General features: G+C 54.8%; 2 protein-coding genes across 4 annotated transcripts in view; both read left to right on the plus strand.

The window, feature by feature from the left end:
• The window catches only part of NR6A1 (nuclear receptor subfamily 6 group A member 1), a 111,933-nt gene that overhangs the window by 53,290 nt on the left and 30,860 nt on the right, over positions 1-27,783 (plus strand). The gene's annotated exons all lie outside the window — the stretch shown is intronic.
• NR5A1 (nuclear receptor subfamily 5 group A member 1) lies at positions 7,167-27,441 on the plus strand. The gene is made up of 6 exons (XM_063316312.1): positions 7,167-7,483; positions 10,324-10,465; positions 12,038-12,750; positions 20,873-20,992; positions 22,222-22,369; positions 26,876-27,441. Exons 1-6 carry the CDS (start codon positions 7,382-7,384, stop codon positions 27,121-27,123), a joined length of 1,473 nt encoding a protein of 490 aa, XP_063172382.1. The 5' UTR covers positions 7,167-7,381; the 3' UTR covers positions 27,124-27,441.

The following is a 27,783-nucleotide window of genomic DNA, read 5'->3' on the forward strand; positions in this document are numbered from 1 at the left end:
GTGCATGATAGGAAGCTGGAGCCCAGCGCAGGTGGCACTCTCTTCTGCCCTTTTGGCATTTGAGGTCCCCTTTTGCAGAAGAAGGTCCCTCCTTTTGCAAAGCTTCTTGGAGTCATCGTCTCCTGCCCCCCTCCCCTTTGCCGCATTTCAAGCCCCCTGGATCTACCCATCTTGTACAGTTGTACAAAGGCCACAAAGCTCTCACTGTGGGTTCCACCCCACCCCCCCAAATGGAAGCATCCCTAGGGACCTATTTGCAGATGGTCCCTGACTTCCCTTTCTCAGAAGCCGATTGGACAGGCGCAGGCATCCTGCTCAGCAGCCAGGCCAATGAGAGGGAGCAGGGCTGCAAGATTTAGGATCTGCAACCATCCCACCTTCCGGACTGGCCCAGTACAAGCGAGCAAGGCAACTCAAGTGAGTGGGGAGCCGGTGCAGAAAAGAGGTCACTTCCTAGAGAAGACACCCTAAAATTTAAAAAATAAAATACAGAAACCGGAACCCCCTTTCTTGTTCCTCCTGAACAGAAATCGGACACTGCTGCCCCAGCAGCACCTGCAGACCAATCGCTCAGAAATATGCCTTGTGGATGTTTTGCAAGGGTATTTTGCAACTGAGTGGGGCACAGATTGCAACGATGCCGATCCCTCTGTTCTTAAATCTTTGGGAAGCCAATTTTTCCTCCTGTCATCACAGGGCCTCCCTTTGAGGAACCCAACCTCTGCTCCCCTCCAAAATACACCCCCCCCCCGTGTTGTTTTGATGCTGCTTGGTCGCTGCTGAAACTTCCACCGCCATTCTTAAGCTGCTTGTTTGCACAATGGCATTTTTTTGGTTCTGAAGGGATTTCCCGTCATTTTAATATTTTTGCGTTGTCCCCCAACCCTCTCCCCGCCCCAAAATGGATGATAATCAATCCATCAGCAATATCACAAGACGCTTCTCCAAGAAGCAGCCGTGAAGTGATGCTTTAGGCTCGGTAAATGAAGGCTGGTCTCTTGTCTCCTTACTACCCATTTTTGAGCATTGTTGTCTAAGGACACTGACAAGCCAGACGTCTTCGTGAAGATGTTGAGGAAGAATGGGAGGTGATGGGAGGGTTCAGCCTAGAAAAGAGGTGGAAGCGTAGCCTTTTCACCAGCTGAAAAAGAAATATGGCGGGCCTGAGACTTCATTCCAAACTAGATTGCTTTCTTTTTCATCCACAGAGAAACTTTGTGGTGGGGGGGTTAATGTCATTATAGGAAACAGGAATGGGACCAGACAAATCAAGATACAAGGAAAAGAATGTCTGTGAAACAGCTTTCTGATTATTAAAACACTGTGGTGGTGTAACCAACCGTCGCAGAAGGGGATCGTGGCTGTTGGTTGGGAACCATAGTCTCTTGCATTGGCCGGAGGTTACATTGAGTGACCTTTGAGATTCCCCTAAGCTCTCTGATGGTTTGGGGAAGAGACAGAACTCACTCTGTATTAGCCTATATTCAGCTCAGGCAGAAATTCCTGAATTTTCTGACATCATGAAGTCACACCTAACGTTCCTTTGGAGATGGTGGGTTCTCCATGACCTTCTGGAAGATCCCCACCATCATACCTGGTCTTCCTAGGCTAATAGCACCTTCTCCAGATCCAGTTAGGTACAAGAAGACCAGCAAGCCTTGACTTCGCTCAGTTTCCCATTGTCCCAATCACAAGTACCATTTCCCTACCACTTGGACCTCCCGAAAACTCTAGAAAAGTCTGGCTGCATTCTGGTGGACCTTCTGGCCACGTCTCCATCCGGGGGCAGATTTTTCGAGGGTGTTCGCTACGGGCAAGCCATTCTTTGCACATTTTTTAAAATTATTATTTGAATCTGCAAGCCCCACAGGCCTTTGGCAAAGGGCAGGGCTTGGCAAGCGAGGACATACCAGCTCATACGTACCTCCAACACAGATACGGCTTGGATACATTTGTATACAAAGATGGTTGGAACGCATTTTTTCTTCCTTCTACACATCTCGACTGCCTTTGCAAACGAAAGCAGAGTGCTGTTCAACTGACACCTATTGAAAATGAGGCAGGTCTGAAGCAAAACAAGGCAGCTCACAACAGCCGAAATGGAAGTCTGGCACCTCCACGGCCTGCTGTTGTGGTTGAACCACGATGGGACCAGCCTTCGTCTTCCAACTGTGGACTGGGGAGCACAGGAAAAAAATTGTTCAGGCCAACAGGGCCACAGCAATAAATCCATTCCAGTCACCCTCCCTCCTTCCCTCATATTTTTTAATGAGCTTGTTCTCTGTCCACGCAGGGCCCCTCCCTAAACCATCTTTTAACAAGTTTCCTTCTCCTTTGCTTTATCTATGGCAAAGGTCCTCCTTTATCTTCTCAGCTGCCACATTCTGATGTGTTTTAGGAACAGTGTTTTGTATCTTAATTTCGTTCCTTCTCTTCTTTTTCTTTTTTTTTTCCACTAACGCTGTCACGTGGCCACGGAGAAAGCCAATGAGGCAAGCATTTCAAGCCCATCGTGGCCACCATTTGAAGGCGGGGACTGTCTGAGTGTCCGGCAAAGGCTGTGGTTTCCAGGACGAGCGCGCCCACAGTTCCACCTGGGAGTGAGACCCACGGTCGCAAAGTGGGCTCCATGTGGTTCCACCCGGATTAAGACCAGAGTCCAAGGATTTGGCCCTTGGCCATTTTCACTTTTGGAGTCTCTAAGGAGAACCTGGTGGAGGCGCACGGGGAGAGCAAGACCGAGGGCGGCTTTCCAAGTAAGTGATTGATAACAGCCACTGCCAAGGTCATTTAAACAATTGTACTTTTATCTACTTCTGGGATAATTCCTTGTCTCCGGCTCGGGATGAGGTGGGGTGGGATCCGTTGGCACTGTCTGCCAATTTCTCCGTTTATGCCAATGTGGCCTGGAAGATCTTGCTCCAGATCATATTGAACTGGAAGTAGAACCTTTGATGGCACCTTTCTTACATCATCGGCGTTAGTCGTTTGCCCAGACCTGCTGGTGAATTTGCCAGTCTCTAAGAAGGGTATTTTTCCCCACTGTACCAGCTGCACTTCCTTCCCCAAATAATCAGGAGGAACTTCCACGAGGCCACAATTTGGGGCAGTTTCCATGGTGGGACCGATCAGAACTTAGGCTGAGCTCCACAACCTGCTTTGATATGGGGCGGTGGTGGTTTTGTTTAGAAAGGGGGAACGCTAGGCCCAGATTGAGAGCGGGCGCATGACCAGGACCATGGTGTCTTTGCTCCATTAGCAGGTAACACCAACCAGCCTTCCCACAAAGTATAGAAACGGAGCCAAGCCACATCTTAGCACTGAAAGTGAATAATTTTTAAAAACCTTCGTTTTGGATGGGGAAAAGGTTCCTATTCAGGAATGTCTGTACACCAATAAAACTGGGGGTGATGCTGGTTGCACTGGGACTTTTCTTGGACATTTTCCCCCTTTCCCTTCATCATAAAGAAAAAATGTGATGCTGCACTTGAATGGCATATTCTCAGTCGGTAAAAAGTTATCCTCCCAGGTTTGGAGTTAAAAAGCAGGATTCTACGCTCAGTGGGTGGGAAGGGGGATCCTGCTCGATTTGTAAATGCCCTTTACAAATCAATGCTGCCTGCTTCCTAACGGGTGCATCAGGGATTGCAAACAGAAATGATCCGGGCGGGTGCATGGACAAGATGGCCTGCTAGAAATTGATGAGGCTGGGAAGGTTGCTTTGTGATGCTTTCTTCATTCCACCACGCATTCCAGAGTCCAAAACCAAAGGCCCTTGCAAGAGGGAAGAAGATCTTTTGGTCTCCTGGACAGAAAAACTGCAAGGGGCTTAGAGGCCACCTAGCCTGCTCTTTGGTCCAGGATGCCCAGCATCTTTTGAGGGAGATGGGCCGTGACGAAGTTTGAAATATAAATATAAATAAAAGAAATAAGAGAATGCCCAACTGATGCTTACTGATCTATGTTGGGAGACATGGAAAGCGAGAAGCCTTCCAGAAACTGGGTCTGTTGTCCACATGTCCCCATGAAATCCAGGCTCCTTCGAAGAAGGCTCGTCACATTTAATCTTTCTCCCTTGGGCAGCAAAGAACAAATCTCCTGTCTCTGCTTCTGTGACCTGCTCAGTTTCAGTATGACTTGGCCTCATCTTCTGACCTCCTTGCAGTTGATTTGGGGACTGTCAAAAGGAAGGTGGGGAACTTTTGCCTGCGTCTCTATGGAATTCCATGCCACATGGAATAAAGAGGACAGCTCTGGCTAGGTTGAACTTTCTTATCCCGCTCTTCTAATGCCCTGTTGAGATTTATTCCCCTCTGAAGAGGGATTAGCTTCTGTGTTATCTGCAAAGTCTGGTTGAGGGTCGTTTTGACTAAGCTGGGTGGCGGAGGCAGCTGCATGTGGCCTTCCAGATGTTGGATGCCCCTTTAGCATCCTTCCCACCGGTTGCACATCTGGACAGACCAGCTCACCCTCCCCAGATTGAAACCTAAATAGGTCCACCTCTTCCAGGTTCAGCCTTGTAGCTTCAGGCTGCCCTTGAGGGAGGGGGCACTCTGCCTATGCTTAAGGGCACTCTGGCTCTGGAGCTAATATCGTTCCATTCTTGAGCAGGCATCCCGCTGCAAGGGAAAGCTGGCTTTAGGCCTCTCACTCTCCATGCAGACAACTCCTGGCCGCCATTTCCCCTCGGCCAAGGCTGACTCTCCGCTCAGGAAATGCTTCCTTCCAGGAATGCTGCTGGAGGGAGACCTAGACCGAGCGAGGCGGGAGCCCCCCCACCTCCTCCTCCCCGCGTGGAGGCGCGGGGCAAAGGCGGCTTCACCTGGATCGGGGGCGGATGGGGGAAAGGCGCTTGTGCAAGTGTGTGGACGTCGGTGTGTGTGTGTGTGTGTGTAAACGTAAGGCTGTGCGCGCTCCCGCCGCCGGGGGAGGACCGGTCCCTGCAGTGCAATCCACCTCCTCCCACCTCCTCCGGCCAGCCTGCTCCTTGAGAGGCTAGATTTCGAGGCGCGCAGCCTTGAGGGCGGCTGCCTTCGGGGGGGCGGGCGGGCGGACGGTGTATGCCGCCGGGTCCCGCCGGTTCTGGCTCTTTTGGCTTCCCAAGCGCTGCCCCGCCCGCGGCTGGCGGGTCTGCCGGAGAGAAGAGGGGCGCCCGTTCCCGGGCTCTTCCGGCCGTGGAGGGCCCGGCACTGCTCGCTCCGGAGTTTCTTTCGCTTCCACTTGCCTGTTCCTGGTGGGGCTGGTCCTCCTCCTCCGGCCGGAGGGCTTTGCCGGCTGCGGCTTAGTGTGCGGGCCGGGACCGCTGTCGGAGCGACCCCGGGGGGGAGCGGGTGTTTGTCTGCTGCCGCCCGAGCCCTTCCGACCACAGCGGGGAGGTTGAAAAGGAGGGTCCGGGCAAGACAAGGAAGGAGGGAAGGGCAAAACATTGCAGCCCCCGTGCGGACGTGAGGCTCAGGGCCGCGGGGCCCGGCCGGGCGCGCCGATTCACACGTGACTTCTGCACAAAAATCGCCCTCCGTCTCGGCGAGAGCACCCCAAAGTTTTGTGGCCACGTGGATTCCGGTAGAAGCTTTCTGCACCTGAGGTCAGAGATGGGAAAGAGACGGGGCCCTTGGCCCGGGGATAAGAAAGGCAGAAGGAGGCGGGCAAGGGCGCCAGGCGGCGGCGGCACACAGGCTCTCCAGAAGTGTTTGGATGATCTTTAGCGGCCTCGATCCGACGGCACTTCGGAGCTCAAGGCGGCGGGGAGGAAACAGCCCCTCTCCGCACGGCCCCCCACCCCCTCTACTGTCAGGGATGCGAGTTTCCATAGGCCGAGTGGGGAAGGACGTGAGCTGCGCGCTTTACGGGGGGGGGGTTGTCAAGAAAAAGGGAATTCCCTCCTGCCTGTTCCCTCTCCTCCCTCCCCCCCTTAAGTCAGCGGTCGTCGGTGGCGCGGCGGGGGGGGGGGAGAGGGAGCGCCCCCCTCCTCCCTCCCTGTTCTCTGTATCGCTGGTTTAGACCTGCAGCGCGGGTTCGCGATTTCTGGCCAGGTGTGCTAGAATGAACCGCGCAACGCCGGAGCCGATGCCAAACCGGTTTAGGGAGGGGTGCGTGTGCACGCTTTACCCCCTTCCCTTCTCTCTCTTTCTCTCTCTCTCTCTCTCTCGGGAGGGGAAGGGTATAGATCTACCCCTTCCTTTCCCTTTCCTTTCCTTTCCATCTTTTTGTACCACCCCGCTCCGCCCTCGAGATGCCCCGGCTCTAACGGACTTATTCCATCGGAAAGAAACAAGCAAGGCGCCGTGAGAAGGGGGTGGTGTGAAGAGGCAGGCGCCCTCCAACTTTCACTCGCCGCAGACTACAAATTCCATCCTGACTCCAGCTGTTGTCGGGGAGTGATGGGAGTTGAGTCCCAACGTTTACTTACTTACTTATCATATTTCTTCCCCGCCCATCCCGTATTACAACATCCTAGGTTCAGGGAAGTTTACCCGCAGAAAGAGACGGGTGTGTGTGAGTGTGTGTCTCCAGCTTGGACGTGGGGGAAATCCCCGAGGAAGAGGGGAGAGAACTTAAGGGTTCATTCACACGATCACAGAACGAGCCACAGACGCTCCAGACGCTTCTTAATAGTCTTCTGCGCTAATCCAGCTATGAGTTGTTTGAGGCTCTGGGTCAGTGGAATAAATCAGGCTCCGCTGAGGACGGGCAACCCGTGTGGGGTGAACCGCCCTGCGTCTCGGAGGGCAGGCCCCATAAACCCAGGGAGGGGGACAGCCGTGCGCCCGGCAGCGGTCTTGCTGCGATGGAGGCGCTCCGCGGCTTCGCCCTGGTGCGGGTCTGGGGGGAGCTTTTCGCTCGCGGGGCAGCCTTCCAGCCTCCTGCCGAAGCCAGATCCGTTGGTCTCCCTCCGGCTGCATGGGGCAGCCGGTGCGCCCCGTCGGGGCTCCGATTCGGGACCTTTCCTGCTCTGGAAACGGGGACGGGAAGAAGAGGGCGGAGGCCGCGACTCCCGTTGGGCGCCTGGGCGGGAGGAGCACAGCCCGGGCGGGGGGAGGGTGGGCTCGGGCAGAGCCCGCCCCCCCGGGACAGAGCGGAGAGCGAAGCCCCCTCCAGTGCCCTCCTTCCCCGGCGGCGAGGGGGGGGGTCCTTTGCGTCCCCGCCCGCACGGGAGCGGTGCGGAGGCGCAGCGGCGCACACGTCCCCGCGGCTATAAAGGCGGCCGCTGCCCGTTGCCCAACTCCCGTGTCCGCCGCTCGCCGGGGCTGTTGCCGCCCTCGGCTCCCGCACCGCCCGCCCGCCCGCCGCGCCCCCCCTTTCCCTCCTCCCTCTCCCCCTCCCCGGGGGAGCTCCCAGGCGCTGCCCGGCTCTTCTCCTCCCCGCAGGCCCGGCGAAGGTGATGGATTATTCCTACGACGAAGACCTGGACGAACTGTGTCCCGTCTGCGGGGATAAAGTCTCCGGATACCACTACGGGCTTCTCACCTGCGAAAGTTGCAAGGTAGGTGCCGCGCTCGCTCGGGGCGGCGGGGCGGGCGGCGGGGCGCGCGCCTGCAAGGCCTGGGCCGGCAGGCGCTCGGCAGCGCAGCCCCGGGCCTGCGGGAAGACAGGGCACCCCAAAAACGGGGGCGACACCCGCCGCCGGGGCGACCAGCCTCTCTGGGGAGGCGGCAGCCCCCAGAACGCCGCCGCCGCCGCCGGAATTATCATAATTAATGTTGCCAACGAAAACGAGGAGGAGGATCGATGCCGCGGCGGCGGCGCGCCCCAGAACAGACCCGCCTTCGGGGCTCTGGCGGCTTCTGCGCTCGGGACGGCGGAGAGGAAGACGGTTTGGGGTGTCCAGGCGCTTTTCAGCCCCCGGACGGGGAAAGGGGCTTGCCAGGAAAGGTGCCCCGCACCGAGCTGCAGCCTCAGGAGCCATTTACGGTTCGGAGCCGATCACGTTTTCCGTCTTGACGGCAACGAATAGTAAGACTAACAATCATCAAGAATAATTATTATTAATAATAATAATCGAACTTCGGCTCTTCGCGGAGGCCTTTGGCTTGCGGCGGGCTTCCTCTTCTAGAATCCCGTCGCATTTGCCGATCCAATTCTTCAGAGGGGCGGTTGAAGCAGAAAAAGCCCCCCCCCCCTTCACGACTCTCCGTGGGTTTTCTTTCCTTCAGCTGCTCGGTTGAAGCCTTGCGGTTGCAACTGCATGGAATTATTTTATTTTACACCATCCCATAGACCGTTTCATTTCATTTCGGTGCCTACGTGGTTTCGCGCGTGGTGCGAACCCAGCTTTTTGGAATCCTCCATGCTCCAGCGCGAACCCAGAACAGTTAGGTTAATTTGGGAACGGAGTGAAAGGAATGGGGCGAAGGCGGTTTAGTCCCCAACGAATTTCGGCTTTTCTCTTTGATTTTTAACCCGGCGTCAGTTCGACCGAACGCGCCCGCAGAAAAACGCCCCATTCCTTGGAAATCCAGATGTTAAATTGGCCCCTTTTAGGGCGTCGTACTGGGGCCGGCTAAAAAGGCGTCACTTCGGCCCTCTTTTCGTTTTGTTCCGAAAGATTTCTGGGCAGGGCGAGGAGAGAGCGATAATGATTTAAAAGTCGAATTATGCTGAAAGAGAAATCGAAGGATGGAGAAGCTATAAGAGAGGAAGGGATTTGGGAAGAAACCGTAGGGGGAACCCGTCAGAATCAAACTCCTTCGCTTCTGCATCGCACCCTGGAAGGAAAACGGCATGCCAAGAACGCAGAACAAAATGATGCCAGGCAATTTTTTTTCCCCTGGGGGAAAATAAACCCTGTGCGTTTGATTTGATTTCGTACCCGGGCTGGACTTAATGGGGGGGGGGTGTCTCTCTTTTTTGGGGGGGGCATCATTCTCAAGAGGAAGAAATATTTTAGATCGGAAACGAAAAAGCGAAATGGCGGCACTGGCTAGAAACGAAAGCAACCCGAACGCGCCTCGGCGGGCTGTGGGCCCTCTTCCTGGGCTTCCGCGCCCCCTCTTCCCCCGGAAGGGTCGCAGGCCCGGCTGGAGCGCGGCGCTCCGAGGCCCGAACTGGGGCGCGGTGGAATCTCACCTGGGTTCTGTCGGCCTCAGGGGAAGGGGGAGAGGGACTTTGATGGGGGGACGGAATCCGGAACGTCTGCCCCTTTCTTGGTTACTCCTGATCGCTCGCGTGTATTGATTTCTTGGGGGGGGGGGTGTCGAAGAAAAGGCTGGTTCCTCTGTCCGTCTCTCAAGCCAGTCTCCCAAACGACCCCCCATCACTTTAAGAGCGGACTTCTGAGGAGGGGTCTCTCCTGTTGTGCCCCTTAAAACGCGTTCTCTGGACAAATGAGATCTTCAGAATTCCTGCTTATTAAAATCAAGGCGTGGCCGGCCTTTTCAGAAACAGCTTATTCTTCGTCTGGATTTTTTTCTGTTATTTTGGAGAGGGGCCGATTGATCTTCTAGCTGGGAGGGGTGTGAAAAAGGCTGCCCCGGGTCGGGAGAAGACCCTCGCTCTGTTCCCTGGACTTGACGGGTGGGCAAGATAAAGCAGGACCGGAGAAGGAATGAATTTTTGCGAAGCACGGGAAATCTAGACGGGGAGTCGTATCAAAATAGGAATCCTCATGTTAGTATTAATGATATTATTATTATTAACATAATAATATATTATTATTATTATATTATTCCAATAACATGTGGAATCTTGCTTGAGTCCTCGTTCGATCAGAACCCTCGAACTGATAGCGATAACATTTCAAATAATTATAATTATGAACTTGTTCCATTCGGACTGTGCATACTGTTCAGCCATTCCTTCAACTTAGGTCGGGGTTAACCCCATTTCGCGGCCGGGCACTGAGGCCGAGAGCTGGAGGGTCGGGAGGAGATGCTGAGTTCCGGCAGGGAGGGGCGACCCGCGGCCTCTGTCGCGGCTGGGGCTGCGGTTTTCTGGCATCAGGACTGTGACTTTCTGGCTGTGTTCACACACCAGCACAACTTTCTAAAATAATTTTTATTAGAGATTTTCACATGAGCAAAAGGTAAACATTTAAGGTTTAAGCTTGATTTCTCCTGGGCGTCTTTCTGTGGGGCACCAGGCTAGCCTCTTGAGCGCGCTAGGGGTCAGCGTATCGTGTGAACCCAGGAAAGGGGTTTATTCCGTCCACAGATTAACCGTATCGTTGGAATGCAGCCCTTCTCCGCCCGGTGGGTCGGACCAACTCCCAGAATCCCCCGGTTCGGGAGCTGCAGTCCACGCGCGTCCAAGTCGGTTTTCCGCGCCCGCCCGACCTCGCTCTCTTTCTCCTCCCGGCCGCCTCTCTCACCCCTCTCTCCTCCCCAGGGCTTCTTCAAGAGGACGGTGCAGAACAACAAGCACTACACGTGTACCGAGAGCCAGAGCTGCAAGATCGACAAGACGCAGCGGAAGAGGTGCCCTTACTGCCGCTTTCAGAAGTGCCTGGCCGTGGGAATGCGGCTGGAAGGTGAGCGCTCTGGGCCCGGCTTGGGGGTCCTTGCACGGCGGAAGGGCCTTTGCGGGAGGGGGAGGGGGAGGGAGCCCCTCTAGGCTTGCCTCCACTGCTGGCAGTCTCCGCCCGGGTGGGCGAGGGCGGCCAGGGGTTGGGCGGCCTGGAGAAGGAGAGGAAACGAAAGCTCTCCCTTGGGCGGAAGAAAATGGGGTCAGGGGATGTGAGGCGGGGTATCTGGCCGGACCTTCTTGCCAGGGTGGCCAACAGAGGCCCGACGGTGTCTGGGGACGAGCCGGGAGGGAGGGAAGGCGAGGCACTCTGCCCATGTTCAGGAGACCGGTTGCAGAGCGTGCGCGCCCCCTGCCAAAAGGACGCCAAGGCCTCGAGCGACGCTGGCCCTGCGTGCCCCCCCTCCTAACGAACAGCCCCTCCCTCTTGCCCGGATTGATGCCCGACCTTCTACCGGCTCTGTTTTAAAAGGAGCAGGCGGTAAGGAAGGGGTCTGCCCCCGCCAGATCGCGAGAATTGCCCCGCCAAGCCCCGTTGGGGCAGCAGGATGCTTCTCGCGCGGCAAGCTTCCCTCCGGCTCACCGAATCCTGGTTTACTCAGCCCCGTGTCTGGCTTCAGGGCTCCCAGAAACGGACCAAAAATAATAATAATAAAAAAAATATGGGGACAGCTGTTGGGGTCTGGCTCGTCCCGTCCCACGAGACCACAAAGTAGTTGAACAGCTTTTGAGCTGAGAACGAACTCCTGCACCGGGACGCCTCGGCTGCCTTGGCTAGCAGAGCAGCGGGGGCGCCCAGCTGAAGGAGGGGAGTCCCTTGGGCCCTTCACCTGAGCGGGGGAGGACGGGGGACGGCGGCGAAACTTTGGCCGAGACCCTCTTCCGGCCGCCGCCTCCCCTTCCTTCCCTGCCTCGCTACGCTGGAGGAACACGGGAGGGGAAGCTTCGCTTTAAATAGGTGGTGCTCGGCTTGTCTTTCCTCCCCGCGGCTGGAGCCGCTTCCTGGCTCTCTCGCGGCCCCTCCGGTGTCGCTCATCTTCATGGATCTTGGCCGGGCGCGGGGAGCCGGACCGGCGGCCGGGAGGCCTGCGCCCAAGCGCCGTTGTTGGGCGAGGCGGCCCGTCTGTTGGAGCCCCTTCCAAGGCAGCGGCGCCCTTGAGAAACCCCCCGGCGGGGGGGGGGGTAGCAGGAGGGAGGTGCAGATGAGCTGCGGAGACTGAGGCACCTACTGCAGGCAACACCTGGGAGCGGAACAGGCTCGGCAGACGAACGTTGTCCGACGGCCGGGCTCCTTTGCCACTTCCCTTTCACCGGGACCTTCCCTCTGGGGCTGCCCCATTTCTGCAGTACCCCTTTCGTTGCCACGGGCAGGCCCGCGGGTCTGGAAGGGACGCGCCACCAACCGCCCAGGGGGGCTTTCTCCGCTCAAACCCCCCGACGGTGCGTGTGGGGAGGGGAGCTCCAAAGCAGGCGCGGCCCCCCGCCCGGAATGGTGCGCCGGTGGCAGCCGGGCGGGGTTCCCTGCGCCCTCTCTTCCCCTATCCACCCCGACGCTTCTCCGGTGCTCGCTCCTTTGCAGCCGTGCGCGCCGACCGGATGCGCGGGGGGAGGAACAAGTTCGGGCCGATGTACAAGCGGGACCGGGCGCTGAAGCAGCAGAAGAAGGCGCTGATCCGCGCCAACGGCTTCAAGCTGGAGACGGCCCCGGCGGCGCCCCCGCCGCCCCCCATCGTCTCGCCGGTGCAGGCGGCGGACTACGGTGGCCTGCCGCCCTCCCTGCACGGCCTGACCCACCACCAGCACCCCGCCGGCGCCGCCAAGGGGCTGCCGCCTCCCAGCGCCGCTGCCATGACGCCCGTCGACTACGAACGCAGCCCCTACGGGACGCCCGCCCTGGCCGGGCCGGGGCCGGCGGGGCCCGGGCCGCTTTCCGGCTACCACTACCCGCCCTTCGCCAGCCGGGCCATCAAGTCCGAGTTTCCGGAGCCCTACGCCGCCCACCCTCACGAGGCCGCCCCGGCGTACCCGTTCCCGGAGGCCTACCCCGCCGGCGGCGGCGGCGGGTCCCCCGCGACGGCGCTGGACGTGCCCGAGGTGATTCTGAAGCTGCTGCAGCTGGAGCCGGACGAGGCGCAGCTAAAGGGCCGCATCCTGGCTTGCCTGCAGCAGGAGCAGGGCAAAGGACGCCCCGAGAAGCTGAGCGCCTTCGGCCTCCTGTGCAGGATGGCGGACCAGACGCTCTTCGCCATCGTCGAGTGGGCGCGCAGCTGCATCTTCTTCAAGGAGCTGGAGGTGAGAGCCCGGCGGGGCAGGGGGGGGGTGGCTGGAGGGGGGGGACGGGAGAGGACCCCTCCCCCCGTCAAGGCAGCGTTGTAGAGCTGGTCTGGAGAGAGCTGTTCCCTGGTGTTGGGGTGCTTTCCCCAGCAGTCTGGGCTGGAGACCCCATCATCCCCAGCCTACCTGGCAGGGGAGCATGGGGTGCCCTTGGGAGAGCCATTGGTAGCTTCCAATGCTGGGCAGTTGAACTGGGGCCAGCCAGTTTTTCTTTCTAAGGGAACCTCAGGAGAACACATCTGGGGAACTGGAGTGCCCCCTTTCCTGGCTGATGTGGCGTGTGCCTGCTACTTGCCCCACTTGTGTGAATGGGAAAGTTTAGCAGGTCTGCTTTCTGTGGCCAGCTGGTCCCCGTGCCTTATATGCCCCAGATGGCAAAGTCCACCCTGCCATGGCTGAGATGCACAGCTGGTGGGGAGTTGCCACAGGGGGGAGGGGGCACTGCTGGAGCTCAGCAGTCGAGGGTCCAGGAGGGGGGGGTCAAGGGCACCAGCAAGGTTTCCCCCATGAACAGACTTCAGGGATGGGATGTGAGACTCCCCCCCCCCCCCGGTGTTTTCCCAGGGAACTGTGCAGGGAAATCCAGCTGTTGCCACACACTTGGAGAGTTCCAGCTGGAGGGGGCTGGTGTTGGCTCTCAGTTGTAGCTGCTTTGCTGGTAGGACAGGAAGGGGTAATTTAAAGGGGGGGGGCAGCAAGACTGTCCAACTCCAGGACAGGCCAAGGAAAGAGGTCTGACCCTACAGAATTGTGTCCTGGACGTTTGTGTATCAACCGGAACAGGCGGGAAGGGGGTGTCATTTGGCTTCTCAACTCTGGCTGAGTGTGGCTTAGCTTGGGTCTACCTGAAATGGCATGGGGGAGCCTATTCCCCTCCCCACAACCACTCAGTGCAAAGCAAGACTGTGCACCTTGGGCCAGCTAATCGATTCTGCCCTTTATGGCCTGGGAAGGCCCCTGCCAGAGGAATCTGTCCCACCTATCCCAAATTCCTGCCTCCATTCTGTTCTCACCCAACACAAGGCCAGTGGCAAAGCCACAAGCCCAGAACCCCTCCCCTCCTTTTTGTCTGCATCCCTTCCCCAATTTGGGGGTAAACTGCACATGCACATGGAGGTTCCATTGGCTAACAGACCACCCGATTCATCCCTCTCACTTGTTCCCCTTCAGAGAACCATTCCACATCGCGCCTGGTACCACACCTTGTGGCGGGCAGTTCTTTCAGCCTGCCCTCTCTGCCCCTTCTTGTGAAAGATGCCAGCATGTATGGGCACAATTTGCATTAGCAAGCATTGCATGCCAGTTGGAATCTCCCTTTCTTTTCCTTTCCCTGTCTTTTCCCTGTTAAAAGGTTTACACAAACTTTCACAAGCTTTTATATCCTCCTACTAAACCCACTGGCAGGATGCAAAACCTTATTCCTGGCATTCAACACAGATTAACTGCTTGGGGGCTGGCCTGGAATATGACCAGAGGCTAGTAAGACCCTTCTGCAAGTCAGTCCCTGCAAGGCTGCTTGGCTCCTGAGAACGTGGCAGTGTGCAGAAGTGTTGCAGTCACTGATCCCTTCCACTCTGTTTCGTTATCACAACTTCTTCCTCACTCAGAATTCCTACAGGTTTGAGCTGCATTTTCCAGGACTTTTCCCGGTCTCCTTGCTTTTCTGCACATCCTTTTTCCAAATACACAAGTTGGCCAGCAGTCCTCCCTAGTGGGTGCATTTTTGAACAATGCACGCTGATCAACGTTCATTCGGCCTGTCCGTGTGAGCAGCAAAGTGGGTAGCTCAGAACAGCTGGGGGGAGGGGGGAGGACTCAGCTCCAACACCTGTTTTCAAGGCCAGAACTCATCCCTGTAACTTTGAAACTGGATCAAAATAGCTTAGGCCGAGTATAATATTCCAGAATAAGTTTGTTACGGTTTTACCTGTTGCCTATTTTCAAGCGTTTGTGTTAACGTGGTGTTTCTGTTAGCTTCCCCAAGGGTCTTGCAGGTGGGTGGGTGGGTGGGTGGCAGGTACAAATTGAAATCTTCCTCATTGTAGCAACATCCTAATTAAGTTAATGGATAGTGGTTGCTTTTAAAATGCCCACCACCCCTTTCTCTCTTTACTAAGAGGTGAAATTTATCATCCTGCTTTGAAGCATCTTCTGCCCAGCGAAATGGGTTAGGGTTAGGGTGCTGGGGGGCAATAGGGGGGTGGGTGGGAAAGAAGGCCACTCAGTTCCAGAAATCAGAAAATGAACTTGGAAATTATCTTGCCCTGGCACGAACGAACGGATGGCTTTTGGATGATTTTAATTAACTATAGGACAGGACTGCTCCTGTTGGTTTTTATTGTGCAGATGAACAAGGCAGTTTCACTTTGTCTCTTTAGGGCTGTGGGATAGCTAATGTACCATTGATGGAGAATGGAGATTTTGATTTCCTGTGCTGGAAAAGCCAGGACAAACTGCAGGCCTTGAATGAAAAGAAAGATGGTACTTGGAATCAAAGATGTGGCCAGGAATCCGAAGCCCAGGGGCCTTCCAGAAATATGACTCACGGTCTTCCTTTCGCACCCTCGTCTCTTAAGCCCCAAAGGGTCACAGAATCTTTGGCAGAAAGCTGAGCTGCTCTCACACAGAGGATTTTTGATGTTGGATCAAGGGCTGCCCAAGGTGGAGGGCTGTAGGTTGCCCACCCATGCCAGAGGGAGGAAAGGATGCCAGCCTTGGAAAACCCCACGGTGCAACCAGGGAGCAGACCAGCTTGTTTTCAGAGAGATTCCACGTGTGGCCCCTCAAGGACAGACTTTGCTGTCTTTAGGCCACCATTGATGGTTTGGTTCTTCCTGGGGTGGTTTTGTTCCTTTGAAAGCCACCTTTTGTCTCTGTCCCAAAGGAACAGACTGCCAGGCTAAATTAAAAAAAAAAAAAAGAACAGGGAGATGTGGCAGGACCCTCCCCCCCATGGCTTCAAGGTCCTTGGGGAGGGGGGGAGTTGGCGCCTTACAGCGAAGGACAAGGCAGGATTGCTGTTGCTGTCTAATTACCCTCTTGACATCGGGGTCACAGGCAATATTCGGCCCCTTCTCTCAGCGCCTCTGGACTGGAAAGGGATTTGACTTCCCCCAGATATATCGTTTCATTTAAGGGCCTGTAATTCTGTCAGCCGGGCGTTGACGAACGAGAGCCCCCCGCCTGCCAATCTGCTGGCCGGAGTGATGCACCGCCGTCCCTGCGGTGTCACCCGCCGGAGAGTTACGGACTCGGCTGGCCTTCGAAGGCTAGACTCATAATGCCGCCGGCGGGCCAAAGAGGGACTTGGGGATGCTCGTTTATGGAGGGGGAGGCAGCCGGCGAGAGGTCAAACTCGCTGCCCATAAATACCGGCTCTAAGTGAGCCAAGATGAGGTGTCAAGGCTTGGAGAAGATTTGCAGGGACGCAGCCCGGGCAGGTGAGCGGGAGTGATGCTGGAGCACCCCCTTTCCAGGCCACCCTTAATGTGTAATTTAAGGCAGGGCCGCCGAGCCGCTGCAAGTGAAGCTGAGTGTGCATCTATCACCCCAGGAGAAACAAAAGTTAGGGTGGACGTTGGCAGGCGGCAGGGTCCCCCCCTCGCCTCATTGAAAAAGGGGGGGAAGGGGGGCTCTGCAGGGTCTCTGCTGAGGAAGCCCAGCCCCAGCCTCCCAGCCTGTCTTCCTGATTGATCCCCGGGCCCCAAATGGTGAAACTGGGGGAAAGGACTACGCGTGGCTTGAAGGAATATGAATGGGGATGGGAGACATGCATGCCTGGCTCCTCCGGGGCGGCTTTCCAGAAAGTTGTGGGGTGCAAATCATGTCAAGATACATTATTATTATTATTATTATTATTATTATTATTATTATTATTATTATTATTATTATTATTATTATTTTATCAAAGTGACTCTGGACTTTCTTCCTTGCAAAGCATCCTTCAGAACAAGGGTCCTCCCCCCTGCCCCCCCCGATTGCTGGGGACGGCATGGCGGGAGAGTTTTTGAAAAGCCCCCCCCCGCCCCCCCCTGGTCCTTTGCAGCAAGACAGCTTCTCACTACAGAAGCCATGGGTGCAATCCTTAGTCCAGGGGATTGCTGGGAAATGCCACCCCAGCTTGTAACCCTGAGCAATTGGTAGACTCTTGGACCCTCCTGCCCTCTGCCTGAGCTGGCTGGGAGTGATGGGCCCTGGAGTCCATCAGCAAGCCGCTGCAGGTTTGAAGATTTCTGCATGCAACTGCCTGGCTAACCCCGGTGCTTTGTGTTTCTCATCTATTCTGCTGTTACTTCTCTTCCTCTTTTATTTTTTACGGGGGGGGGGGCAGGGTAAAAAAAAAGGCAATCCTTGGGTTGGAGGAAGGAAGGAATAGTTACCCAGGCACCCAATCCCATTCTGACAACCCACTGAACCCTGAACTGGGGTTTAGAAAGGCTATGATGTGTTGACTTAACTGGCAGTGCCCAGACAAATAAACCAGGCGATGGGTTAACATTAAGGCCCCATTCACACATGCAGACAGGTAGGAAGTGTTGTGTGAACCTGGCCACTGTCTCTTAACCCTGGTCATGCTTGGGGGCATCCAGAGAAGACCCCCTCCCTGCTTTTGATCGGTTCCTGTTGCAACCATTGCACCATCCATCCAGGCCCCTTCTGGGCTGGCCCGCCCCTCGCTCAAGGGCCCCGTTTGACTGGGGGAGAGAGATTAGGAGATTATGCCCCCCCTCTCCAGGTTACGCAGCATGCCTTGGGCTGGGGGATTGGGGTCCTTCTTGCTGCTCCCGGCCTCATCAGCACACATCTGGCCTGCTTGATCTGGGTCACGGTGACCCTCGTTCCCGGTGCTTAACTGTTTAGGGAATGCCAGGAGCAATTTGGTTCTGCAGGAGAAGCCCCCCCCCCCCGTTCCCTCTGGAGGCGAGGATGTTCTGTCCTTCCCTTTAAATGTGAGGCAGCTAGAAAGTTGCAGCTTTGCTGCTAAACTATCAAGGCAGGCCGGCAACTAAGCTTCCTCTCCTTGGCCTGGTTCTCTTCTGCTAGGTTTCCATGCGATGCTGGGCTTGGGGGCAGGGAGGGGAGGAGGGTGTCCATCACCCTGGCATTTGAAGGGCCTTAGCCTGTTATTAACACCTCCGACTTGTGAAAAAAATGTGATTGTCTGCCTCTTCCCCCCCTTCTCAATTGTCCATGTGACATCTTCAATCTTCACCAAATAATTGCGTGCGCGCCTAGCCCTCCCCGCTTTTGTTGCCGCCCTACAATGCAGTTGTCGCATTCCGGAGGCAACCGCCACCAACGATCTGACCGGACGTTTGCGCACCTGAAAGCGGGCTCTGCATTTGGGAACTTCGGGATGGCGTGGTTGGTAGGAGCTGGGGGCTGCAAATGCTTCTGGTTTTGTATTTCTGCTCATCTACAAAGGAAGCAGCACCAAATAATAATAATAATAATAACAACAACAACAATAATAATAATACCCACCCAAACTCAGCCACCCTGCCTTTTATCCAAGCCCAGAAATCTAAAATGAGCTCTAGTGCTTAAGGGGTGAAATTGATGGGCCCCCAATCTTTGGGCAAACGGAATCTTTTCTTGTGACTTCCAACCCTTGGCGTGGATTTTGCACTTATGACATTCCTTCTTAGAAATCTTGGGAAATCCCTCCATCCATCCCTTGCTGAAATGGCCCTATTAGCCAGCCTGAAAACAATTTTCACCTCTAAATAGCCCCGCTGGGCTGCTGGCTTGGGGGGGGTGGAAACAGCTTCTGCCTTGGATGTCTTTGTCTGCCGGTTTTGAGTCACCCTCACCTTTCCAGCAAATGTAAAACTCAGCTTTGAGGCAGAAAAAAAAGACCACTTCCCTAAAATTCTTTCCTGCAGCGTCAGGAGAGCCCAGGGCCTAGAGATGTTATTCGTTTGCCTACAAATGTAAACAGGGGTCTTCTAGGAAATGCATACCAGATTTGAAGCAAAAGTTAAAGCTTTTCAGCAAATCACAGCGATTTGCACAGGCAGCTAAAGACGGCCCCTCTATTTGTCGGGAGAACCCGCTTTAATGGCAGGATCAGCGGTGGGGTTGGCTGGCAGTTGCAGGATCAAACCAGCTTCCTTTCAAACCACTGCTGAGTCAGCAGTTCCTCCTCACAGGGACAGCCCTTCAGCAAACAATGCAAGATTAGGGTTCAATGCCTGAATTCAGGGGGAAAAAAGTGCCCGTGGAAGATGGTGCGTAATCTGTTTGGGCTCTCTAGGCCTGAGGGCAAAGCAAATTGCTGGCAGTGAATTGTAAGGGCCTGTCCCCGTCCCCGGATGCGGACGGTTCGCAAACCTGCATTGAGGCTGATGCCTTGCTGGACTTTACAAAACATGCCTCTGTGGAATTGCAAATGTCAAGTTGAGGCCTGGGGCAGCAAAGCGGAAATCCTGACTCCTCTGCGTGGCCTTGGGCCAGCCCGGCTCGGCCTGGCCTCAGTTGCCTCAGCTGCAAAATGGGAATGGCAGTTATCCCTCCCTCCCCCCGGGTGGCTTCTCTGGGCAAGTGAGAATTTGCAAACTGGTGCCCTAGCGCAGAAGTCACAGACGAGAGCAGGTTCTCCTGAGATGGACCTGGAATTATTGCCAGGGCAGCAAATGTGCCTGTCTGCTCTTTCTTTCAGAAGCATCAGGCCTTAAAGAAAACTTCCAATCCGCCCCCCCACCCCCATTGCTTCTTTTCTCCAAGGGTTGCCTTATTGCTATTCTTCGCTGTATGGCCCTAGCAACTTCTTGGACTCCACATCTGGCTTTCAATGGGAAGAGCTTTGCACCAGGAGGATGAGAGCCGGCCATGGCGGTGGGGTGGGGGTTGGGGGTGGGACGTGGTCATATCTCATTATCCAGAACACTCTGGGATCGTTATTGTCCCTCGGCAAAGGTGCCCATTTCCTCTGAGCAGCAGCCAATTAAGAGCTGGGATTGGCACCAGGGAACATTGGTTCTGCCTAGCATGCCAACCGGGTAGCAGGCAGGGACCAAGGGGATAGCAGACCTCCCTGGGGTTCCCAAAGGTCTGGTGATTTCCAGTGTGATGGCAGCAAAGCGTCTCCGTCTGCAAAAATTAGATCTCAATTCTCTTTTTTGTGTTTTTTTTGGGGGGGTGACTTTTGTTCCTTGGGGCATGCTGTTTAGAAAGTTTGCTGCCCCGGGTGTAACCAGCCGCCCCTTGGGCTGGAGAAATAGGTTCAGCCTCTGATGAAGGTGCAGGAAAAAACTCAACAGCAGCTGCTCTGACCCTTGTCAGAGGGACCATTTTGCCTTCTCTTTGGGCTATAATTGATTTCTTTAAACACTGAAAGGAACAGAATAAACGGCGACTTGAAAAAAAAAAGATTGAAAGAGATGTAGTGGATAAGAATAAAATCAGGCTGGGATGTCGCACGGGAAATAACAGTCCCTGTGAGTGTTGCCTCGGCAGGCAGCAGCATGAAGCTGTATTAATATTTGGATGGGAGGCCACTAGAAAATCCCAGCATTGTCAACTGGGCTGGGATTTTGGAAAGAAGCCGGTGGTGAGTCGTATGGTCTTGCAGTGAAAAGAATGGGGAGTCATCAGGAGTGGAGCTTTACCGACAAGTAGTTTTAAATACAGCATTTAGCTAACCATGGCTATCTTGAGGCTTTGTTCTTACGTGGATGGGAGACCACGAGGAGATCTATTCAGGAAATTGGAGTTAGGTGACTGCTGTTTTTGTTTTATTCCTGGGAACATGGTGGTTTCGATGACTTCCAGCTCCTGGTGTGCTCGTCTGCCTCCCCTGGATGTGCCCACCTGCCCAGCTAGATTTGCATCAGTGGAGGAACCGAAGAGAGACTGATGTTGAAATCTTTGGATTTTGCTGGGGTCTGTGCCCCAGAGGACTAACTAGGCTGCCCCCCAGTAGGCTTTGGATCCCTGGAGAGTGATCCAGAGCCATTTTAGACCTTGAGAATGGTCAAGCCAGGTGGGGAGGTGGCTTCCGAAACAGCGGCAGGCTGAGCCCCGCCTTGCAGGGCTGGATGAGGCTGTCAGCTTTGGGTTCTGCTTCTCCCCTCTCCAGGTGGGGGACCAGATGAAGCTGCTGCAGAATTGCTGGAGCGAGCTGCTGGTGTTTGACCACATCTTCCGCCAAGTCCAGTATGGGAAGGAGCACAGCATGGTGCTTGTGACAGGCCAGGAGGTACGACTGGGAAACTGAGGCTCGGGATATGCGGGGAGTCCCAGTGACTGATTCAACGCTTTGGATCTGGGGCAGCCAGCAAAAGTGACCCCAGTCTTAATGCACTTATCCTTGTTAGATGATCAAGCCCTGATCCTACCTGACTTTGCTGGAGGAGAAACCCCAATGCGTTCCCAGGGAGAAGGTGGGGTGGCATCAGGGCTAGCTTTTCTCCACCCCCCTGCCGTGTTGAACTACAACCCCCATCATCCCCAGTGTGGCCAAACCTCACTTTAACGGCATCTTGGGTTGGGTGTGAACTATTTCCGCTTGCCAGTCCTGAGGCTGAAGTTGGAAGCTCAGCTGACTCACAGGAATGCTCCAGAAGCAAAACTGGGTGGTGCCAGGGTGCCCTGCTCCCCGCAGAAATATTTCCTTGCTTGACATTTTGTTGGGGACATTTTTTTGCAAACCCTCTTCCTTCTTTTCCCTAAGCAAATAAACACTTCTAAAAATGCCTTGACTTGAATAAAACAAAGGGGGAAAAAAAACGAGGGAAAGAGGAAAACAGCATTGGCAATAATGGTACCCACAAACATTACAGTTTCACTGTAGGAGAAAAAACATTTTAGTCTCTGGATGCAAAAGTCAGAAATCTGCCAATGCCTTTTCTGACTGACACATTTTATTGAAAGGCATCAGCTTTTGAGAGCAGCTGCAGCTCACTTCCGCCAAGGATGACCGTATTTCATTGTAATCATCTCTAAATAATCCGTAGATTCCTTCATCAAATATGACTCCTAGGCCCATTTGGCATTTCCAGCCCTTGAATCTGCTTTTATTTCTATCAATAAGAGCTGGTGGCTCTGCAAGTACAGTAGTCCTTGTTTAGTGACTGCCTTGTTTAGTGACCATTTGCAGTTACGACGGTGATGAAAAAGCAATTTCATGACCAGTCCTCGCATTTACGACCTTTGCAGTCTGTAAGGCCAAGGAAAGCTGAAGTCAGATCGTAAGCAGAGTAGCGGTTTCACTTAGTGACCCCTTCACTCAACAACCAAGTGACTGGTCCCAATTGTGGTCGCTAAACGAGGATTCCCTGTAGAGGAGCAAGTGAATTGAGGAGCTCACCCATTTCCAGCCAAAACGGACTTGGAGCTTTCCTGTTAAGGCTCTGTGCTTTTTCATTCCTGGGGGGAACAGGAGAGACCCAGGAATTGTGGCCTTTCTCTCTCCCCCATTCCTTCCAGGTGGACATGTCGACTGTGGCCACCCAGGCAGGATCCATCCTGAACAATTTGGTGCTGAGGGCCCAGGAGCTGGTGCTGAACCTGCACTCACTCCAAGTGGATCGGCAAGAATTTGTCTGCTTGAAGTTCCTGATTCTCTTTAGCCTTGGTAAGTGGCGGGAGAAGCAACCGGGGTGGAGCGCGGCCCATGTCGTCCTGCCTCACAATTATCCGGGGGCTGATCTGGGTGGAAAAGCCCCCCTCCCCATTTCTGCGCAGGCCTCTTAACCGGACCACCTCCCCGCTCAGCGGCCAGAATATCCCTGGAAGAGGCCATGCTCTGGCTAGGCAGCTCCTCCAAAATGTCTGGAGGCACTGCTCTGCCCACCTCCTCGGGTGCCAAGTAGGCATCTCCCTTTCCTTGAGCGTAATGTATTCCTCGGTATTGTTTCTGCCCCCCCCCCGGCCTCCTTTGCTACGGGTGCGGGGGAGAATCCCTTGCTCTTAGACCTGGATTGGATCCCGGGGCCAGCCGCCGGGATCAAAGCGAAGCCCCTGTTTTGCACGGAGGGATTTTTGCCCCACGGCCCGACAGGGCTTTGCAAACAGGGCTGTTGACAGTGCCTTGTCGTGGGCTGGCTCAGGCGCTATCTGGGCAGATTTGCGTCAGAGGAATTCAGGGGTGGTGGGTGGGTGGCCAGCAGAGGCAGGTGCCCTGAGATTACAGCTAAGCATGGAGCAGGAGAACTTCACCCATTCTCATCTCACCTAGACATAATAAACACCAGGGTTGGGGGAATCAAGGAAGATCATGCTTGGGTGGCTCAGCTGTTTGCTGCCCCCTCCTGTCCCCACAACTTCCTGAAGAAAAGTTGGAGCTGTGGATGTCCAGGCCCCATTCGGACAACCTCTTTGTGGGTTTGGGAAACGGTGTGCAAAAATGTTGCCTGTTGCTATTGTTGCTCATTTGCTCCACGGGACGCTGGCTTCCCTCCCTTCATTTCTGGTAAACTTACTTGATTTTCAAAGTAGAGGTAGTCCTCGACTTACGACCACAGTAGGGACTGACTGGAAAATTTGTCATTAAGTGGTGTGGCCATTAAGCAAGGCATCATGTGACCACACCCGATTTTATGACTTTTTTGTCCTGGTCATTAAGCAAATGAACTGGTCAGTTCAAATGAACAGTGGTTCCCCATTGGCTTTGCTTGTCAGAAGCCAGCTGGGAAGGTCGCAAATGGCGATCATGCGACTCCAGGACTCTGCAACCGCCGTAAATGCATGCCAGTTGCCAAGTGCCCAAATTTTTATCACATGACCGCAGGGACACTGTGAGGGTCGTAAGCGCGAGGACCAGTCACAGGTCACTTTTTCCAGCACCGTCATAACTTTGAATGGTTGCTAAATGAATGGTCGTAAGTCAAGGACTGCCTGTATCAGAAAGGATCCTCTTAATCATGAAGACTGGGAGTTTTCCTTAGATGGGTGTAAAAAGAGGAGCCAATCTGCAAAGGGAGGGCCAGCCACAGCTCATAGTTCTGATGGTGATTTATTGATCGCCACCCCCAGGGATTGCAGCTCGCAGACCCTAAACACAAGCCCTCGGCAAGTGACGGTCAACAGCCGCCCTCCTGCAGATGTTGTGAACTTCCAGGATGCATCCGGCTGGCCCCATAAGCCATGATCCAGCCTCAGGGCTGTTCTGACGTCCTTCCCTTCCCAAGGCGGCACCGCAGCCCAGAACTGTCGATCCTCCTTGTTTTCCGCATTGCATTAAAACTTCCTCCCAAAGGCGGAAACAAAAGCTTGCCCGCGCCTGCCTCGCCAAGGCCCTGTGTTCGGGTCCTTGCCGGGCAGTGCCGGTGCTCTGCTTTCCCCCTTGTTAGGCTCAGCTGCACCCAGTCACCTCCCCTATTGTGGGGCGGCTGTAATTGCGCCGAGCCAGAGAATTTTCACATTTCCTGCCCCCCCACCTCCCGCCCCCCCGGGGGGGGGCTGTGGCACAAGCCCAGTGCCTCCACGCACACATGTGCACGAGAGGACCGCCATTTCGAGTTGTAAATAGATTTCTCTCCCTCTCCTTCTCCTGAGCAGCTAAAGAGGTTTAATTAAAATTAGGGCTTCTCCAAACAGCAATATTTATGAGGACGGCACAAGTTTGCTTTGTTCTCCAGAAGGGTTTAATAGTGGCTTAATGGATTGACCTACCCTTCATCCTCATACGGTAGGCTGACTTCCATTCTGCAAGCAGCCACTCCACGGGAAGGGAGCAAAAAACGGCTTTTATTGCCGCTGCATTCCCATAAGCGATTGCAATTTATCAGAAGCCTCCTGCAGACAAAAGCGGCTGTGAATGGGAAGAACACTTGGCATAGAAATAATCGCACGCGCCCCCCCTCGCCCCACGGCTCCCTCCGCGCGAGGGACGGCTTTGTCGCAGGACGGGGAGTCTTCGCAGCCGCTGCGGGGCCTCTCAATGGAGGGAGCTGATGCAGGGATGGGGAGGACATTCTTTATGCCTTGCAGGAATGAAAAGATTATTCAAATATTCAATTAAACTGTGAATAGGGTTTCTTCTCCAAACCAGGTGAGTTCATCCAGATGAACCTGCTATTGTCACGCCGGCGCAGGGGAGAGAGATTTGACATTTAGCAACGTAATTTCTGGTGGGGGGGGGGAAGGTTGGTTGTTTTTGCCCCTCCCTCTCTCCTATTCTTTCCCTCCCTACCCCCCGCGTGCAAAAGCTGCAGCTGAGAAGAGCCTGGAATGGCAGAGGGTGCCCGTTCTGGAATCAAGCTGGCCGTGGCGTGGCTCTCCTTTGGGGACCCTCTCCAGCCAAGGCCCTTTCAGGAAGGTGCAAAGGCCCTTGTTTGGGGTGGGCCTCCTGGAGGCATGACAGTAATTGCTCCAGTATGAATCAGATTACAACCATCACCGCCACTCTGCAGAAAATCTTTTTGCAGTGGCTAATCTAATCAATAGCTGCAGCGTTATTTGCCGTTTTGTGAACCCAAGCACTCCGGTTTTTAAACCACGGCTCCGGGTTCGCTGTTCCCTGAACCCAGTCCTTTATGGCTTGTTCAGCAAAGCAAACCATGGTTTGTATGATGGGGGAGACAACTTTTCGAATGCCTTCTGAAAATAAACACATTGGCTCTCCCAGGCATCTCAGATAGGTGCAATTTGGGGGCCTGCGTGGAGGCCTTGGAAAGTGGGTCAAGCCAAGAGAAAAAAAACCTCATTCCATTAAATGCAAGACATTTATTTATTTATTTATATTTCAAATAGTGCAGTGTTACGCCTCTAGCAATGACCAACCAAGCGATGCAAAGGAAGCCTTGAAATCTTAGCCAGCAGGACCGAAATACCTTTCTTACTCTGTCCCAATGCATTTTTCCCCCTTCAGAATGATAAAATTATTCCAGTTCTTTGTGTAGAAAACAAGCAGGCTCCCCGCCCATTTTGATGTCAAAAGAAGAAGAAAAAGAAAGGAAAACCGATCGGTGCCAAAATATCCATGAAGTTTCACTCTATCTAAAAAAGAAAATCATCTGCAAGTCTTAAATATCTCCCATCCCATATTCATTCATTTTCATTTGCCAACTTTTCCTTCCTCCTCCTAATCCTAGCCTTTCACACAGTCAGGAACTTGCTACTGAAATTTGGCAAGGCCACCCAGCGGTACCCGCAATGCACACAAATCACGTTCCTGCCATCTTGACTTTCTTTGACCCGTGGTCCACCTGCTGATGGTCATAACCCCCACTTCTTTGAGGCCCCCCCTCTTTATTTTTATTGGCTATCTTATTTTTCTTTATTTGATTTTACCTTTCCCATCTTCACTGGGGAGAAAGAATTTCAGGGCAACGGAAGCAGAGTTGAGCAAATCCGGGGGTCAAGCTCCTTTGGGAAGCCTTTGGGAAGATTTTGTGGGTTTCCCAAACTCCTCTGTGGTGCCCTGGTGAGGAAGCAAAAGGTTGGGCAGGGAGGGGCAGGCCTTCCTTATTTTTCACCCAACAGCTGGGCTCCCTTGCTAAGCACGATGTCTGGTTCCCCCTCAACCCAGACCCCTTTGCAATTTGGGAAGCACAAAAAAAGGGCATCCTTGCATGTGGAAGGGCATCTTCCCTGGATAGGAGGAAGCGGGAAGGTCCTGGGCATCCTCAAACGATCCCTCTGTGGTTGCCCGTCAACTGTGATTTCCTGACCCTCACCACACACAGCTTCTCAGTCCACCTGTGTCCCCCACCGTGATGGGAACCAAGCAACCTGGTTATCACTCTGCTTTCACACCTACCAGCTGCCTCGCTGGCTTCCCTGCAGGAGGAGAGACGTTGCCTCTGGCCCACTTAAAGCCCTCTTGCCCACAATATACCCACGGGGGAGAAGCTGTGCCAGGCAGCGGGGATCACGGTTTCCATGTCGGCTGAGCTGTCTTGCAGCTTTGTGGAGGCCGAGCAGATTAAGGGCAATCTCTCTGCCCGGTGCTTGGATGGGAGCACAATCTGGTGGCCTGGCCGTCGCCTGGCAGGGAGGCGAGCCAGTGGCACGTGGTGTTCTCCCTGCTTCGGGCTTGAACCCCAAACATCGGCGAATGTGCGGTGGTGGCCAGGACAGTTCTGGCCCAGGAGGTGGCTGGGCTGACCTGCTGCCTGCTTTCTCGTTTCCGCTGCAGATGTGAAGTACGTGGAAAATTCCAGCCTTGTGAAGGATGCCCAGGAAAAAGCCAATGCGGCCCTGCTGGAGTACACCATCTGCCATTACCCCCATGCCACGGACAAATTCCGGCAGCTGCTGATCCAGCTGGCTGACATCCGGGCCCTCAGCATGCAGGCCGAAGAGTACCTGTACCACAAGCACCTGAGCGGGGAGGTGCCTTGCAACAACCTGCTGATCGAGATGTTGCATGCCAAGCGGACTTGAGTGGCCCCTCTGCCCCAAGGCATGTGACGGATGCTGGAGAGGCCGGGGCAGTGGGGGAGAGTAGGGCCGGGTGGGGTTTTGGCAAGCTGGGTGAGCCCTCCGTGCACCTCCATGCTTGACCTGCGTCCTTCCACGGCCCCAGCGTGCTCGAATTTGGCCAGTTCCGCCAAGGGGACCTCTGTCCACATCAAAAGAGGGAGATGGGGGTGGTGGTGGTGTTTTGGGCAGCTGAAAGAGCAGTGCTCAACTCTGCAGGGCAGCTCCTGGAGACCATTTGGAGGCTGAATCCGGCAGCATTCTGGGCGGGTGAGACCCCAAACTGGGGTGGGCGGGCGGGGGTAGAGGGGCTGCCCTGCCTTCCCCCAGCCCCTCCGTCCAGCTCCTCCTGTGGCCCCAGAGCGGTGCAGATCTGAAAGGCCCGGAGGAGCCATCTGGTAGAATCCCCTCGCTTTGCATCCTTCGAAGGCTGACGGAAGTGCCCAGGGGAGTGGTTCCCTGCAATCCCTGCACGCTGCATTTTGCTGTGACAAGGGGGGCCCTCGGTGCCTAAAACACAGGGAACTTGTTTTCGGGGTGTTCAAAGACCTGAGCAACTTTGGGAAACGGTGCAGGATCCTTTGCCCCTTCCGTACCTTGTGGGGAGCAAGCTATTTTGTTTTT

The sequence above is a fragment of the Candoia aspera genome, chromosome 16, assembly GCF_035149785.1.
Source record: "Candoia aspera isolate rCanAsp1 chromosome 16, rCanAsp1.hap2, whole genome shotgun sequence".
Classification (NCBI taxonomy): Eukaryota; Metazoa; Chordata; class Lepidosauria; order Squamata; family Boidae; genus Candoia; species Candoia aspera.